General features: G+C 33.4%; 1 protein-coding gene across 3 annotated transcripts in view; it reads left to right on the top strand.

The window, feature by feature from the left end:
- LOC149568781 (protein ROOT INITIATION DEFECTIVE 3-like) overlaps positions 1-17449 on the top strand; it is a 138567-nt gene extending 121118 nt beyond the window's left edge. For all 3 annotated transcript variants that reach the window (XM_089821674.1, XM_089821675.1, XM_089821676.1), the window contains exon 9: positions 16819-17449. In XM_089821674.1, coding sequence (XP_089677800.1) covers positions 16819-17046 — 228 coding nt within the window. In that variant the 3' untranslated portion in view covers positions 17047-17449. The remainder of the gene's footprint in view (positions 1-16818) is intronic.
- The last annotated feature ends 1395 nt before the right edge of the window (positions 17450-18844 follow it).

Genomic DNA, 18844 nt, shown 5'->3' with positions numbered 1-18844 from the left:
TCGACTTGCCTAATAGCTAAGTTAGTCGTGAGGTCAGCAAGAAAGTTACTTAATCTATCTACCCATTTAATAGAAAATGCATCATAAGATTAAGTTAAATCCCAAACATAATTTCTATGTTGTTTTAACCTTGGATTCCTGGTCGAAAATTTATTTCTAATCATTGATAAAATTAAATCACAATCTCCTAAAACAGGAAGCATTTTAATCCCATGCACTTGCAATATTTAATCCAATGATTAATGCTTCATATTTTGAAATATTATTAGTACATTCAAAATTTAGCAAAAATGAGTATTTGAAAGTCTTACTAGATGGTGATATAAAGATAACCCTAGCCTCATTACCATCTTTGCTGCATGCCCCATCAAAATACATCCGCCTAATGTCTTCATGATTTTCCTGCACATGTACTTCAATAGGATCAATAACCTTTAAGGCTGGTTTAGAAATACTTGCCCAAAGGTTGTTCATATTAGATAGGCAAAAGTTAATCTTAGAATCAAAATCGAAATCTTCGACCAAGTAAGAAGACCTTGGCTCTTTTTTGATTCTAATCTCTTTCCCACGAACTGGTATAGTGGCATAAGATAAATCAAGTTGGACATGTCCTCTAACCAAGACTAACCATTGTCTAGACAACATGCTGTAATTTGTAGGGATTTCTACAACAATAATATCAGTTCTATATGAAATTTGAGGATTGAAATGATCCAACCCCCGTTCACAGAGGCTTGGTTACTAATACTTAGCATTGAATGTTCACGTCCCCTGTTATCCGCAATATTAAGCACTGGCTTAAGTATCTCTCAGACAGCGTGTGGATCCGTATAGACTAAGACACAGGGAATGCCAACATAGGAAGTCTGTACGGTGGCCACAAGAGGCCATACAACTGCTCTAGGAAGGCCGTACGAATGGCAAATGAGGTTATGACCGTACAGGAGATAAACTTCAATGTACGATGTCAAGTGTTATTACCAAGCTGTATGTGGATGGTCGTACGGATGAGGAGTAGTCCGTACGGTGAGAGGGTCAGTTTGTACAGTGGAATGGAGCCACTGAGATGTCTTTATGGAAATGGAAGGGGACTGTACGGTAACTGGGATAGTCCGTACAAGAAGCCAGGAAAGCCGTACGGTGGCACAATGAAACCATACGGTGGTCGTAAATGGTTGTACGGCTGCTTAGTTAGTTCAAATACCAAAGGTGAATAAGAGATGAATGCAGTACGAATAGTGGTCTAGGATGGAGCGGGCAAAGCGGAAATACACACGAACACAATGTTGATTGTGCATAAACACAAAATTATTGAATTAAACTTCACAACCAGAAAGAGTAGAATGCGAATATTGTTTACCACCAGAGAAGAATACTTGATTCGCCAGATCCAAGCAAAGTGATACACCAACGGAATAGGGTGAGGGTTGAATCCCACCGAAACTGCATGAGCGAAATAGGGAAGATCTTTCACTTCCGAAATGGCGAACAATGCCAAACTCCAACAGGAATCCGCAGTACAGAGAGATATAATCCAAAAGCATGCCTATAGACTACTATGAGCCGTGCTGAAATACCCCTTGGGACAAGCTTTCCGAGGGTGTACAAAGTTAGCTGATGGAGTCACAAACTATGAAAACAAAACAAAATAAAATGAGTCTGAGATAAAATAAATCAATCGGCTCGTTACAAAGATTAAATCATTTATTTTATGACGGGGACATTACAAGGATATGCAGAAAGTCTAAATTCAACATCTTTCTTTATTCCAAACATAGGAACTAATCTATTATCCATTGCATAACATTTTCCATAAGGTGTATTAACTTTGAAACAAATTTCTTACATTACATCAGCAATCATAATATTAACCTCTGCTCCATAATCAATCGTGCAATTTCTAACTAACTTATTGTTAATCAACGAAGTTAAATAAAAAGATTCGACTTGATTAGGACTTTCATTCAATGTAGTTTCAATATACAATAGGAGGTTCAGCATTATCCTTTTTATCATTTTCATCCTTTAAATCTTCTATATTAGACAAAATCTTCACAGTCTCCATCGTGTAATCAGGGAATTTCATTATTTCCATTAGTGGAACATAAAGCAATGACAGTTAGAAACTTGCTGACCAGAAGTCTGCTTGTTTGATGGCTTGGTTAATTTATGTTTATGTTTAGTAGCTTCAATTGGATAAGCCTTACAATATATATAATTTTGAGACATTATATATATATATATATATATATATTATCAAATTTAACAAATAGACATGTCCCAAGGGACATGTCTCCTCATAACTTATGCTTGATTTTATGAATGAATAAGAATATTTTCTTGCTATTGTCTAGCTTTGTCTAGCTTTTCTCCTTCATCCTTTTTTCAATACAAAGTCGTGTTGGATTTGAGAAAACCTTATCGCCATCCTTGTACCCAAACCATTAGAATAAACTCTTCTATTTACAAGGTGAGAAATTCCCAGCGTCTCACTTGTATGTTGAATCCCAGTAGACTTTCCAAGTAGTTCATGTTCCTTGAGGAAAGCAAACTCACCATGGATAGGTAAGAAATGATGGGGCTTTACCATTATAAGAACTTCCTTCAATTCCCCACAGTATTCATGGCTAGAGGTATGCAGCCTCTCCCCTTTTCCCATCACTATTGTAGGACCAACCTCTAATATACGATTCATCATTTTAATCACACGAGATTCATTTCCAAGAATTATCCAAGCTGAATACAATATCAAATCTTCTTTGTTGGGCTTCAGAGTGATTGCTTCCAAATGATGCAAGATTTAAAGCAGTACAAGGTTAAGAATCACAAGATTTGAAGCAACGCGAGGTTCATTTCCAAGAATTAATCAAGTTAAATTTCTAGAAAGGATTTTAAGCAGGCATTATAAATCTCAGAAGGCCAGTGTATACTATTATAGTTAAGAATATGCGTATTTGAGGATGGATACATAAGGCTTGGGGAGAGATATTGACTTTCCCAAGGATTATCTTGATGGATAGACCAAAGTATAGGGTATATCCTTACTGATTTGGATGCGGATTCTAGAGCAGATTCCAAAAGCGAATACGGGATGTGGGATTTTTTTTGTTTGTTTTTGGATGTGGATGTGATAGGAAATGTATATATATGTATGTATGTATGTATGTATGATGTATGTATGTATGTATATGTATATATGTATATGTAATTATATATATAATATACATAAAGAAATGCAAGAAATATACAAAAATAAATCATTTGATAGTATGACTATGATACTTCACCCTTCATCAAAATTCAAGATATTTCAAAATTCATATGATATATGATATATCAATATGTGTTTGTCCAACATTAATCTTAGACAATAAGTTCAAATAGGTTATGTTCCAAAATGAGTTGTGAATGCCTTAAAATTCACCTTTAGGGTCATTTTAGGGTTTCATAGGAAAAAATAACCTAAAAAAATCAATTTAGGCACATGCATAATAGGGAACTTAAGTTCTTTTTGGGTTTTTCTTTATATTATTTGCCGCTAGGCCTACAGGTGCTGCTTGGTGCTTCCGGAAGCCCTATGGAAGCTAGCAGGAAGCTAGCCACAGGCTTCCGGATACTCGTGGCTTCCACGCATATCCGAAAGCCTGTGGTTGGCTTTTGGTTTCCACGAGTATCCGGAAGCCTGTGGTTGGCTTCCTGCCAGCTTCCACAGGGCTTCTGGAAGCATCAAGCACCCGTCCGCTTGGGATGTGAAAGCGTGGTGTATGCAAGAAGAATCGGTATCTTAGGGTATATCCATAAGACTCGGGAAGAGACTTTCTTTTCTAAGGAATATGAGGATGGATGAGTAAAGGATATCCATAAGGCCGTAGTAGAAGAAATTCGTTAGTGAGATGGTGACATAGATTGAGGACCGTTCTAGAATAACCATAAGGCAACTAGATTCTCAGTAGTTTGTCTCCATAGAGCTTGGAACATGATTAGGAACTTTCCTTAAGGATTAGGTTTGGCCATTAGAACTTGTTGTGGGAGAAGGCACATGTTTATTCATCAAAACTCATCATGGAACAAGGCATACGATAAGGGAAGTGCTGCAATAAATAAAGATTAGTCATTCTTTTTAAGTATTTTTAAGATTATAAATTGATTATCAAAATGAAATATTTTTAGATTTAGTAAGTTAATATTTATAACTACATTATAGGTTCTCACCTCAAGTTGAAATTACTGATTTACGATTGAATAAAGGTAGATCCCAAGGAGGGACATTGCAGTTGTATTAGAGCATGATCTTGCCATCCCGAGGATAGCAGGTCAAACAAAGAATCATTTAAAATAGGGAGGAATAATAAAGAAAGTGACTAGAGGGAAATAATTTGAATTTTGTTTTGATGAAATTCAATTGGTCCATCATGAGATGGTTTAAGATCATTCTCAAAGAAGATAAGAGGAAACTTGTTTTAAGCTAAGTGCAAATTCGACTATTAGAGACTAGGAAGAAACATATAGTTGCTTGAGTACAAGCAATTTTGCGAAGGATGAATTGTAATTTCGCCTTTTTCGAAAGAAAGTTTAATCAATAAACACTAATATTAAATAATAAATAATAATATTAACGAAACTAAAATATAAATAAAATACATAAGTAAATAATATAATGATGTAAAAAATAAATGCTAATAAGCATGAAACATAGACATAAAAGAGGAGGCCTCTACACAGAAGATCAGGGACATACAAAGTTAATATATTGATTCAACAGTATATGCTGTTATCTTTGATTGGATTGATAACAAGACACAAAGTTTAGAGGATATGGCATTCATGATTCCGTTGATAGTGTTTGAGCCAGTGTTACCTAGAGACGTCTTTCCAGCACAATATGACCCGTCCCAGTTTTTGGGACGTCCTGGAAACTCAGAAACTTCCAAAGACTTTCCCTTGGCTGTCCCATAAAAAAATGTTTCAGTTGTGATAATTTGTTTGATTTCCACTCTCATTTGAACTCTAGAGCTAAATTATTTGAGACAAACATTATATGTTAAGGTTCTATAGTTTATATAAGCATGCTTTATTCATGTTTTTATATAGCTGTTCCCACTGCCGTCCTTTGCTGTCCCCTTCTCCGAGAAAAAAGATCCATCCCGGAAACTCACTTCCTAGTCCCCCCCTTCACCTCATTGAAACTTGGGGTAACATAGATTTGAGCCCATTATAGAAAATCAAAATCATGACTTGTTCCTCTGAATATTAAGAGCGATATAGTCTTGTGACCTAGGCCAATATCATAGACAAATACTTTGCCAACTTCTGGTTTATTACTCAAATATTACCACAAATATTATTCACACTTGTATTAGATTCAGTTCCTTGTGTCACACCACATATGGGATAGATTTGGCGTTATGAAAGCCGATATTAATAGTTCACATCATCAATGTTGAAATATCTGACGTATGGTGATAAACTTAAGAACCTTGCTTATATGGAATATATTGGCAGATACACTCTTTTAACACAGGAATAAGGATATACTCTTGACATAGGGATAAGGCTTCTGGCAAAAACACAAAAGAATATTATTTGAAACTTAAACTTCTTCCACAACAAAATTTCCAATAATTGTAGAAAGGTTTAATATCCAGCAAGATTATTTAAATCATCACTATTAGTATTTTTATTTATAGAAATGTTTAATATTCAGCAAGATTATTTAAATCAGCAAGATTATTTAAATCACCACTATTAGTATTGTTGCTGTGAGATATATTAAGATTGAGTCATACTAGATAAACGTAATCAGAATGATATTAAACATGTGGAAATAATCTACTCATTAATTTAATCATCACCAATTATGGGTTGTTGACATAAGTTGGCTCATATAACAGTCAATTCATATATCTCAAATATTTATTGATTAATAATAATCTGATGCTTGTATATTAATAAATAAAAAGCATGATTAACATATGAAAAGACAAATGATAAGAGATGCGACCTTATGAAAATCCAATCATTGGCTTCGATAGACACTTAATTGAAGGGACTCGATCTTTGGAAGTGGAGATGGACGGTTTTTAAGAAATCAGGAGATAAGGAACAATTTTTAGATCCATTTAGCATATGAAATATGATATATCCAATCAGCCATAAATATATACGATATGCATTTATTATACAGTCATCAACTAACCTTGAATTGGCTTTTGATATATAGCTCAATCAGCAGATACATCCTACAGGATAATGGAATCAGAAAATAAGAAACATATTTAATATTCATTAGAGGGGAGAGGGGTAAAGAAACAAATGCTGCTAAAGAAATTTGTATTCAGTAACAGAGTATTATATTATATATATCTGTAGACATTTGAATTATAATTTGATAAATTGTTACTACACACACACACACACACACATATACATATATGCATGCCCATTTATAATTAATCTTATGTATCTAAATTGTAAGAATTGTCTAATTATAAGAATTGTTAACAATTGCATCAATTCATTTCTAGTGAATGCAATTCAATTCACTTTTCAGCGAATCAAATCAATAGATCACAAGGGCATTCTCGGTGAATGTTAAATTTTTTAGAAAGGAATCAGGCAGAAATTATACATCCATAAAGTCTAGTATATACTGTTAGAGTTATGAACATATGCATATGTGAGTATAGATACACCTAGTGAGGGTATCCATAAACCCTGGGGAGAGAGAGAGAATCTCCCAAGGATTACAGTGATGCATACAACTGAGTATATGGTATCCATAAGGTCTAGGAACAGATAAAGTCTCTCCCAAGGATTATGACGATGGATACAACAAGTAAAGAATATTGACAAGGCCTTATAGAGAAAAGTCGTCAATGAGACAATGACATAGTTCTGACTGTTCTAGAATGACCATAAGACAACTATAGCCCTAGGGGGTCCTCCCCAAAGAACTTGGAACCCAATTACGAACTCTCCCTAAGGATTAGGTTTATTCATTAAGGTTCATAATTTAACAAGGCATTAGCTTAACACAGGATAAGGGAAGTGTTGCAACAAATGAAGATAAGTCTATTTTTTTTGAAATATTCTTAAGATTATAATTGTTAGCATAATGAAATATCTTTAGATTCAATAAGTTAATATTTATAAATATATTGCAGGTTCTCACCTCAAGTTGAAATTACTTTTTTTGGACTAAGTAAAGGTAGATCCCAAGGAGGGACATTACAGTGGACTTTATCAACAAGACTAAAGACAACCTAACCCTTAAAGGTTAAGGTATTGACAATTAGAAATTTGAATAATGGTTCTCCCTTTGAATATATGCTCCTTTGAAACATTGAGGTTACTTGATAGTGTTAGACTTAAAAGGTCATAGGACATTTGACAATTTCAAGGATCACAAGAATAAAGAACATCCTTAAAAGCCTAATTGACTCCAATATGACAAAAGATCATCAAATAGTTAAAAAGGGCCCTCATGGATTATTTAAGTCGATAGCGAAATTAGGTCAACAAGAACTGTTATCACCAAGATGTGCACCTTACAAGCTCTCAACTCAGCAGCCTAGTGAAACATGGAAACATCGATTGACCCCAATATGACAAAGATTATCAAATAGTTAAAAGGGAGCAAAACTGGTATCGCAAAGATTTGCACCCTTGCTGAACTCTCAACTCAGCAATCTAGTGAAACATGAAAACATTCCTAGGCCTTTGGGATGCCCCTAGCTTGGAGTGAATCTCCAGAGAATGCTGGCTCATTGCAGTACTTCACCTATAGTTACTTTCACTGAGAAAAGGGAAAGAAAAAACTTTAACAAAAATTTGCTGAGAAAAGGGAAAGAAAGATAAACAAACTAAACTAAGCACAGCATAACTTACACATATTTGTGCATTAATATTTCATAGTAAAGTTGAAGTCTCTGAAAATTTAGAAGGATAACCAGATACACTTCACAACTAAAAGATACACAACTTGATATTATTGACAATGACTTGCAGACATATCAAATATCACAGAATTTCATCTGTCACTCTCAAAATTGCACACAATATGAAGAATCTGAGAAGGATAACTAGCTTGTTTTATTGATCTAAAGATCCCTTCAACACCCGCAGACAAGTCTATATCCTTCACATCTGCATGACAATGCCATCAAAACCAGAGAGAACCGATCTTCCAATTACAATGCATAGTCTGAAAAAGAAAGAACTGTTCTAAGTTCCAAGGCCTTCTATTTAGCATTTCTAACCCTGAAGAGAAATAAGGCCCTGCCTTAAAGGCTATTAAATGTCTTTTACGTGCTTGATTGACCATTTCACCTCCGCTTAGGCTCTTGCAGACTGCCTCTTTTTCGACTACACAAAAATATCCAACAAACATTTCAATCAAGACACATAGATAAGTCTGGCCAACTTCTTCAACTGGAAGATTTGAATATGTTCCTTGGAGGACTCAAATTTCTTTCTACTTCTTGCATGAATTAATGATAGTCGTCAACTGTCACAAATGTCTTTCCTAGTCATAAATCATTTCAAACAGCTCTTTGCATGAAGAATAGGACACACCTCGTATCTCCTTGCAACTGTTTTTGACACTTCATTCTTACCTTATGCAGCGTAGAATCAGGCCTTTCTTCATCTATCACTGTGCACAACATTTTCATTTTGGTTTCCTCCTCTACTAACTGGACCTGCGACTGATGGCTTTGCTTGTTTATGGACAAGGATACTTGTCCTCTGTACCCCCTTGTTATGCAATATTTGTGTGTATAGAATAATCTTTGTGACTCATCTATAAACCCCTGTTCATATGCTTAGACCATCATTAAACTTCCTAAGGAAACACAAAGAACTTTCAACACTATATTCCACACTGCCCCTAAAGTTTTTGCTTTTTATCATTTAAGGTCTGCATGCGTGGCAGTCATACGAATATTGCTCCATGGACAGGCCCATGGAGCAATTCTAAAGATTTTAATCTCTTTTTATGCACTATATATAACTGAGGTGTTCACCTTGTTTACTACTGTCCAATCTTCAATGGCAATATACTATTTCTTTTGTTGTTCTATAGCAGTGAACACTTCTAGTCACTGTTTGGTTAGCTTATGTACCTTGAAAGTTTTCTTGTGACACTGCAATATATATATATATATATATATATATATTCATCTAACCTTCCTCAAGAGAATGTCACCTCTTTATGGACAGTCACAATTTTCAAAAACAAAGTACAACTGTTTGATATATATATATATACATCTAACCTTCCTCAAGAGAATGTCTTCTCTTTATGGACAGTCACAATTTTCAAAAACAAAGTACAACTGTTTGATATATGTAAAGTGCAGGCTCTTCTAGCTTTTTCAAGGCTAATGTAGATGAGGCAACACTTCCATATAGGTTTTCCTCTTGTTGATGAAATAGTTTTACTAATACATGCAAATTTGTTTACAAGCTGCTGCTGTCATGAGTCCTGAGCTACCTTTGAAATCAATTGTGATGTTACGCAAGCTTCACTTTCTGCTACTTTATTCGCTGCTATAATGGTTTTCTGAGTGAACATGGATTTCATCCATGTCTAGATGACTATCAATTAATGATCCCAATGATATTGCAGCAACTTGAGCAACCTTGACGTTTAGTCCCTGTCCAGGCAAGAACACAACGGTGACTTGTGAATCTCTCATCTGGGAGGTCTTTTAGTTCGAGTCTACGCATAATAATAATAATTAATTTCAACAAATAATTATAAAAATTACTTGAGGCTTCGGTCCATTACCTATTAAAAAAAACATTTAGTCCCTGTCAATGTTCACATCCTGAAAGATAAATGCAAATACTACAATCTGGTTGAATATTCATGAAACAAATCATTTGCTGCACCTCCTGAGTCTTGCAATTAGATTTTCCATTTCTTTCTCCATGGAAGATTAAAAGAATCGTTCTGCTTATACTCTAGCTGCTTCTTTGAAACCAAAGCTTTCATTTTTTTTTCTTTTAATTTGATCTTTCACCAAACGGATCATTTGCTCGATTTCTTTCTCCATGGAAGACTAAAAGCATCATTCCGCGTATACTCTAAGTGCTGCTTTGAAACCGAACCTTTTTTTTCTTTTTGCCTTTAATTTGATCTACTATTCAATCTTTATTTCTGTTATTTTCTAGTATTGGTTGGTCTGTAATTGGTTTCCAAAAGGTAAGAGCAAAAAGCGGTAAGCTACTGTAGCTGCATAGGAACTGGTCAGAAAACTCCAGTAGTAGACGTATATACAAGCAAGTCATGATGGAGAAAACAAGAATTACACCCAAAGTATACTACCACAATACTACTTACTTGCAAGACATTCAAAAGTAGCATTGCAACATCTGAGATTTTGTTGTCTCCTCGCATTGCTAAGCCTTTTTCTATCCATGCCAGTGCTATAACTGTTTGGATCTGCACTCCAAATCTATCATCATTACCGTCAAAAGATTCACTTATTCTGCATTTCCTTAGGCAAGTGTTGCAATTATATGCTGCATTTCACTCCCATAAGAGGGTTCATTTATTCCTGCATTTTCCAAGGCAAGTGTGCAATTATATGCTGCAGCTTTGTTCCCACAAGGACATGTATAATATGTTTGCCTTGCATGCTTTAAGCAATAACAACACCCCAGAATGGTGTATTAATACCAGCTATATTCTTTTAACTTGTCCTCCATAGAGTAGATCATGTAACAAGGAAGTCACATTTTTCTATCAAGTAAAGATTTTTTATGAAATTAAATCTTAGGCAATCTGCCTGTATCACTGATTTGCGAAATTGGTGAAAGAAACATGTCACCTAAACAAAAAGCCAAATTCTGCCTCTCAAATTTGAACTTGAAATGATTCTCTTTGTGAGTACCAACCACCACGTACCCTCAACCATCACCTAGACTTTGCAAATTTGTGCCTTTCTTTCATATATCTAGCTTTAGAAATATATTTATGCTTTTGAGCATTACTCCCTTCAAATGAATACCCCTTTCCTCAATCCTCACACACTCAATAAAAATCCTCAGAGAGTCAATTAAAAGAAAAACCTATGTATTGTGGGTTTGGAACAGGGAGACCTTTTTTCTTAGCAGATGTAGAATCTTGGATCTCCATCTTGTCTGATTTTCATGATCTTATGTATTATCAAGTTCAGATTCCTGCTCATTCTGTGGGAATATAATATCTTCCTTAATGGCATCCTTTGGCAAACCAAGGATGTCTTCAAATGACTCTTAACCATAAAAATATTAGGAAATACTTCACAAATGGGAACCCTGTGTCTTTAAACTATATACTAATGAATTGAAATTTATCTCTCAACCCAGATATGCCATTTCGGCCAAGAGAATGAACTTCTCTAGCCCAAAATCCCTCTTACATAACCAACTACAAATCATGAGTAGTAGCCAAGTCCTTCTATAAACTGATGTTTAATGATCTTATCCTTGTTATATTTAAAATTCACTCTTTGAACTGCTCTGAGTTGATAACAGCCCAATGGCATCTATCACTGGTTTCCTGAGCCAAAGAGTGCATTCTTTTCTGTATTGACAGCAGTATACCATTTTCAAGATAGTAGAATAGTTAAGACAGATGTAGATGAGCCCTAAACTCTTCTTTTCTCTTTCAACATGCCATCTATAGAGTCAGCAGGTGTTTTCATGCCATGTTTATTGAGAGCTACAATGTTGATCTGTTCAAAAAGACTAAAGACAACCTAACTCTAAGAAAATGTGTTGAGTATGAAATCATGATTCTCCTTTTGATTACACCTGGTCTTTTGAAACATTGAGGTTACTTGAGAGTATTAGACTTAAAAGGTGTTATGTGTAACGCCCCGCTCGGGAACCCAAGAGAAATAAACCTAAAATGTTACAATGTTTACTGAACTATTTTTTTTTTTTTAAAGTTTAAACAACATCAAGATAACATTAATGCGGAAGCAATATGAACATACACAACAAATACACATTTGCAATTACAGATATAGTTTCAATTCCTCAAAGGTTCCTTTACGTTGAGTCACATTTAATAATCTTAAATTAATTAGTTTAAGTTTCAAGTACAATGTCTCAAGATCATAAAAGAATAATAGATACATAGTCGCATAAGCAAATGCATAAGTATAAACAATACAATAAAAGTACATCCAATCAATAACATCCACTGCACATGTCGCAGGGTATGTGAAAATAGATACTGTACAACAGAATACATGATAACATATATACTTCATCTGAAAAGAAGTCTCTGAGATAAGAAGTAAGAATGATAAAGGTACATCTTCTACAACGAACATCCAACAGCTGGCAATGTGAAGGGGAACCCAAATGGTAAGAAGGCACTACCTCCCGACCGCGTGGTTACCTAGTCAGGCTTCCACTCCCACCGTGCAGGGAAGATAATGAACGATCCACAAACGGCTATCAAACATAAAACACTCCTAGGCATGGAATACCTACTAGCCAAAACTATCTCAAAGGTAACACATACTACTCAAGAAGATAAAATAATCCAAAAGTAAGAACACTCAATCCAATACTGACACCTCATAACCAAACATCATACATGAACCAAGTATAAACCAAATACCAAGATCATAAGATAAAGTCAACGAAAGATAATCATCTCAAGTCAAAAGCCACATGTCAAAAGTACAACATTCATGAATCACCAATCATCATCAATGAAAATAAATATCCACAATAAACACATCCAACAATAAGTACACCACCAGAGATACACAAATTTACAGAGGAGACTTAGGCTACATACTAGGGAGTGTCATCACATGGCTGCTTGAGTTACCCTGGACTGATCTCTTAAAAGACCCCGGACCCTCAAGCGTTGAGTTACCCTGGACTGGTTACTATGAACCCCGGACCCTCAACATCACACATATGGAAACTAGAAAGCCCTCTCAAGAAGACGAGGCACTCATCTCATTCCCATCCTTAGTCTATACAAGCACTCAAGGCATGGGTGGATCAAATATCTCTAACTTATCTTTTTAGTGCGTTTCCCCCCATAAATTTTAATTACTAGATTATCACTTATTACATAACTTGCATTAGGTTACCCTGGTACTGACCACTTTGGGTCCCGGACCCCTATGCAAGCCACTCCCAAGTCACATACCTAGACAACCTCTCCTAAGCACATAAAAACACAGTTGTGTCCCATACCACAACACCCATAAAGATCAAACTTGGTTCCTTAACAGGCAACCTGATAACAAGATGGATCAAACTAAATCCAAATACACATAAATGCTCACAAAACAAATGTCATAAGTATAAACTCCAATTTGAATCACAAGAATCATCATAACATCTAGCCACATAATAGTATCCAAGAAATCTCACAAAACCTCTGGTGTACATCCTAGACTGGTCGACATCTAAACAACACCAAAATCCAAAAAGAAATATAGACAGTATATAGAAAACATCATAGTCTCACAGTTGGATTTGATTGATAATATATTGTTGAATTAATGTAAGGCTTCAATTTTCGTTTTTTTTTTTTTTTTTTTTTTAATTATTATATTTCTTTTTAAATTAATTAATTAATTTTTTTTTTTTTTTTTTAATAAAATTTTATTATTATTAATATTATTATTTTTTTATTTTAAATTTTTTTTTAAAAAAAATTATTTATTATTATTATTATTATTATTATTATTATTTTTTTTTTTTAACTAAGTCAAATTTCAATAATTTTGTTTATTAGAAGAACAACCCTTCTAATAAATTTAGATAAATTATTATATATGAAAATTTTAAGAATTGTATTATAATTCTATATTCTTTATTTTATAATATTTTTCTCAACGAACTTCATAACAATATTATTTTAATATATACATATTTTAATAACATTTACAATATTAAACTGATAGGAAAAATAAATTGAACCCTTCGAATTTTCAATCCTAAGATTTTCATTTCCAAAAACAAACCCCTTCCAAATTTAAATTTCTTAATTCCATTTTAATTCAAAACCCAAATTTCAATTTAATACTAAATTTCTTTTAGAAGTAAAACAAGGTTTTCTAAATAGTTTTTTTTTTGTTAATCCCGATTCCCAGAAGAAATCAAATCGCAAAAGATTCAGAAGAAAAGTAGCAAGATTCATTCAATAAAATTTGAGAAAGCAATTTCCAACAAGCACGAAGAAGACAAAGATTCGAAAGTGTTTCTAGAATGGTTCACAAACCCTACCTTGATCTGATGCTAACAATCTGGTGAAACCCTTGCTAATCCGAACCCTTCCAAGCTTCCAAAGATTTCTTTGCTCCCCTTTCCAAAAGTGTGTTCCCTAAAAACCTGTGTGTGCAATAATGACTCAAAACCCTCTAATATAGAATCTAATTACCTTTTAGGGCTTCTGTCCCCACAACTCTAAAATAATAATTACTTTATTTAATTAATTCTTTCATGCACAATTAATTCCCCTTTTAATTAAAATTATTATTTTATTATTCCTTTCATGCACGTTAAGTGAATTGTTAAATTACTTTATTTAACTTTCCACTTTACTTTAATAAATTTATAACTTTTTAAATCTCATGTACACATTATTAAAATATCTTTATTAATTTCACATGTTTAATCTTTTCAATTAATTTTATTTTTAACTCATGCATAATTCATGTGAACTATAATCTTTATGATAATTAAATATCTTTTCACTTTTAATTTCATTTTTAGAAACTTAATTGATAAAATATTTATTAACTTAAATAACAATAATATTTAGCATTTATTTAAAAATGCACTCTAAATATATTATTATTAAATTAAATAAATATAATCACGTTCTAAATTTAAACTTTAACTTTTATCTCCAATATTTAATTCTCTCTTATTTAATTAATTCATTCATGCACAATTAAATTTTTTTTTAATTAAGATATTCTTTTATTAATCCTTCATGCACTTTAAGTGAATTGTTAAATTACTTTATTTAACTTTCCACTTTGACTTTGCTTTTAAAGTTAATTTATAATTTTAATCTCATGCGTACTTTATTAAAATACTTTTATTCAAGTTCACATGTTTTTATCTTTTAAATTAATTTCTATATTTTAAACTCATTCATGCGAACTTAAATCTTTTCCATAAATTAATATCTTTTTTCCTTTTTAATACATTTTTGAATGTTTTAATTTGATAAATATTTATTAACTTAAATAACAATAATATTTAGCATTTATTTAAAAATGAACTCTAAATATATTATTATTAAATTAATAAATATTATTACGTTCTAAATTTAATCTTAAAACTTTTATCTTCAATTTAATTCTTTATATTTAATTAATTTCTCAATTAATTAAATATAATTAAATATTCATAATATCATAATAATTTTTCATTAAATTAAATTATTAATTTAATCTATTAATTAGACTTAATTAATAGAAAATACATCAAACACTCACAAAACAACATACACACAAAAATACTCACGGGTTTTAACAAGGGTAGACAGTCTGTTACGAGTCCTCCTTGCAGGACAAGTATTATAGGCTTATGGCTAGGATTGGACCTGATCATTATCTTCCCATTCTCACCATTTGAGTATTTGTAATAGGGCACGCTCATCCTGGCAATTCAGGGAAGTCGATGCCCGGTACCTACATCCTACATAAAAGACGAGCATGTACATGTATATAATATATCCAAACTAAACAGACAATGGCGGGGAGTGGTTCATCGTGTAGATCCCGACTAGCAGGTGACTACGACTCCCTCCCTTAACCACATCAAACACGTCAGACAGAAAGATAAAATAAACACACACACCATACACATGCAAGTATGGGGTAAGTATAATAATCACAAATCTAAGTTCAAATGCATACATATAATAATGCATCTCTATCAATACAACATAATCATCATTAAAGACATCATGTTAACATTTTTATGAAAGAAACCACATTTACTAACTAGGATCATCAAAATACCATTAACAACACATGAATGAAATCAACTAAGCAATAATAACCGATGCATTTGTAATCAAAGTCATGAAATAATATCATAATAATGTAAATCTAGTATTTCTAAAACTAATCAATGCATAAAATTAGCTTAAAAGAATTTGACAATGATAATAGAATGTGAACTAGGGGCAGGCACTACATTATGACATTTGAAAATTTCCAGAATCCCAAGAATAAATAAAATGCTTGAATGCTTAAGATTAACTTCAATATGATGCATGATTATCAAATAATTAAAGGGACCCTCGTAGACTATTTCCCAGTGATTTGAAATGGCATAAATATGCAGAAACGCTCTTGATATAATGACAGAAAAAGTGAAAAATGCATAATCTTCAGATCACAACCTAAATTATGCTCTCAAAATGTAACTAACTTGGAAGAGGTAAAAACAAAAGAAACAAGGCCCTGCAAAGAGTAATCAGCGCTGACAGCTTAAATTGACTATGTGAGATCACTTTTGAAAGCAGTACTAAACAACGAAAATTGAGAACTGTATTCAGAAGAAATCTAATTAATATTTGGATTACGTAGAAATCACCTGTCCTGGATGTAACTACATTAATATTTCCTTCAGATTCATCATATGTACCATAAATTGTGTGTTCTTTGTAAATCACATAGTTGTTCTTGCTTACATTGCGTTTGTTAATAATCTCATCAGCTATTTACAGGTTATTAATGTTCATTTTATTTTAAAATAAAAAATTTATTAGTGAAGAGACCATAACTTCATTGTTGTGATGTTTTACTATTTACATGGCAATTTCTTCAGCAACAAGGTTCTTCGACTGCTACTCAAATGGAATTGGAAAAGCTGAGATCAGAACACCATCGTTCTTTGAATATAATACAACAATGGCAACAAGTTTATCAAGACCTTCACCACTTCTGTGTGAATGAACTTATGGGTGGTAATAAAGTTGTAGAGGATGACGAAGAAACCAAAACGAACAATGAGAAGGTGAAAAAGGCAAGGACCAAGATTGCGGGAAGGAAATAAGTTAGTGACGTAGATTGTGTGGGACATTGACCAAGCAAGGATTTGTTTTTCATCTCAAAAATTTCAAACAGCATGCAGAGCACAATTTTGTAGTCAGTAGAGATTGGTTTGATCTTATTCAGTTTTAGAAAAATTGGTTTGATCTTATTCAGTTTTAGAAAAATTAATTGATTCTATTTGTATGCCTTTTGGGCTGCAAATGTTATTGGTACATGCTCAGTTGGCAAATGCATGAAATTGAAATCCTGAGCCGATCATAGAATTGCATAGCCTTAATTTGTATGTATATTTAGAGCATGGTGGGCAAGAAACATGTTACCATGTAATTCACATCACATACGAAAAATATCATTTTTTTGTGATATTCATTTTATACAAGCAGGAAAAGTCAAATTATTCTTCACATGTAATTTTTACATCTGTTTTCTGAATATTCATAAAGGACCCTGTTGAACTTGTTTTGCTGGCCCTTGGAACCATAATGGCGCTCACATTAGAACATATTGCAGTCAAGTGATTCCTTGCTGGAAAGGAGATTCAGTTGAATTGTTTTCCAGCACACGTAGTTGCCAAATCTGTTGTTTTTAACGGATAAGTACTTTTTTGAGATTGGTTTTATTTCAGGAGTCTATGTTATCATTAACCATGGTCTCTCATCTGGCACAGACATTATTAGAAGGAAAAAATGGAGCTCTCTTCTGTTATTGCTTGACAAATCAGCTTTTGTAAAGCCATCTGTTTTAGGGTCCTACCATATTAGTTCAATTCCATAAGTTAAAAGAGCTTTATTGCTTGATGATTCGATTGACTCATATTTTTACTCCACAAAAAATGGTGGTGATTTACTAGTTCTTGTTTAAGCACATTTTTCTCTGTTTTAGACTGCTTGAAACTATGAAACCATGAATTTTGGTTGATCAATGTTAAGCCATCGGTGACTGCTGACATGTTTAATTACGCCGAAGGCGTACCTATACTGAAATAAATCAGTTCACTTTCTCATCAACGGCTTGAAATGCATAAAATGGTGGCAAGATGATTGAAATAATCCTGACCTTCTAGTGTCCTCCGTTATTATCTCACACGATTGAAAGCAATATGGAAATGCGTCAATGTAGATAATTATTTGTGGTTTAGGCATTTCACGTGCTTTTTCAGCGCTTCAATCACTGATTATGTCGGTGTGGAGTGATTGCTGCCATCATGTACCTGCCATTTCATGTTTTAGATGTCTCGAAATTCTCTCTATATGGGACACCTTGGTGTATTCAAGAGTTATAATTTTAGTTCATTTACAGTTCATTTTGTTTATGGCTTGGTTGGTTTTGGTATTTTAATGGCCACTTCCCCTATAACTTGTTGATGTTAGTTTTGTACCACTACATAACATATAGCAATTGAACACTTGATATGGGATATCAAACACTCAATTCCTCTCTTGAAAAGTTAATATTCATGAAGATTTGAGAAAAACTTCAATGTTCCTTACACCTGTGGATACTAACTGAGTTATATCGATGTGATTTGTTGGTAATGACGTAGGCGGCTTTACGTTGTTCATTCAAGGATGACTTGGGTTTTGGGATGATGGTGATGATTTTGGGTTTGTAAAATATACAAATGCAAGATAATGTAGGTGGTGATGAGGGGGTGTGTTTACCAATGATACTTCTCCTAACTTCCTTCCTCAAAGCTCTGTACACTAAACTACTCACTGCTCTACTCCTACTTTTATGAATGGAAAGATTAGCAAATGGACGGGGATTGAATCTAATGAAAGCTAACCAGTAGCTCTACC

The sequence above is a fragment of the Cupressus sempervirens genome, chromosome 3 (genome assembly GCF_028749045.1).
Source record: "Cupressus sempervirens isolate cs-2001-9-10 chromosome 3, ASM2874904v1, whole genome shotgun sequence".
Lineage (NCBI taxonomy): Eukaryota > Viridiplantae > Streptophyta > Pinopsida > Cupressales > Cupressaceae > Cupressus > Cupressus sempervirens.
This window is presented reverse-complemented; position numbering and strand designations above follow the sequence as displayed.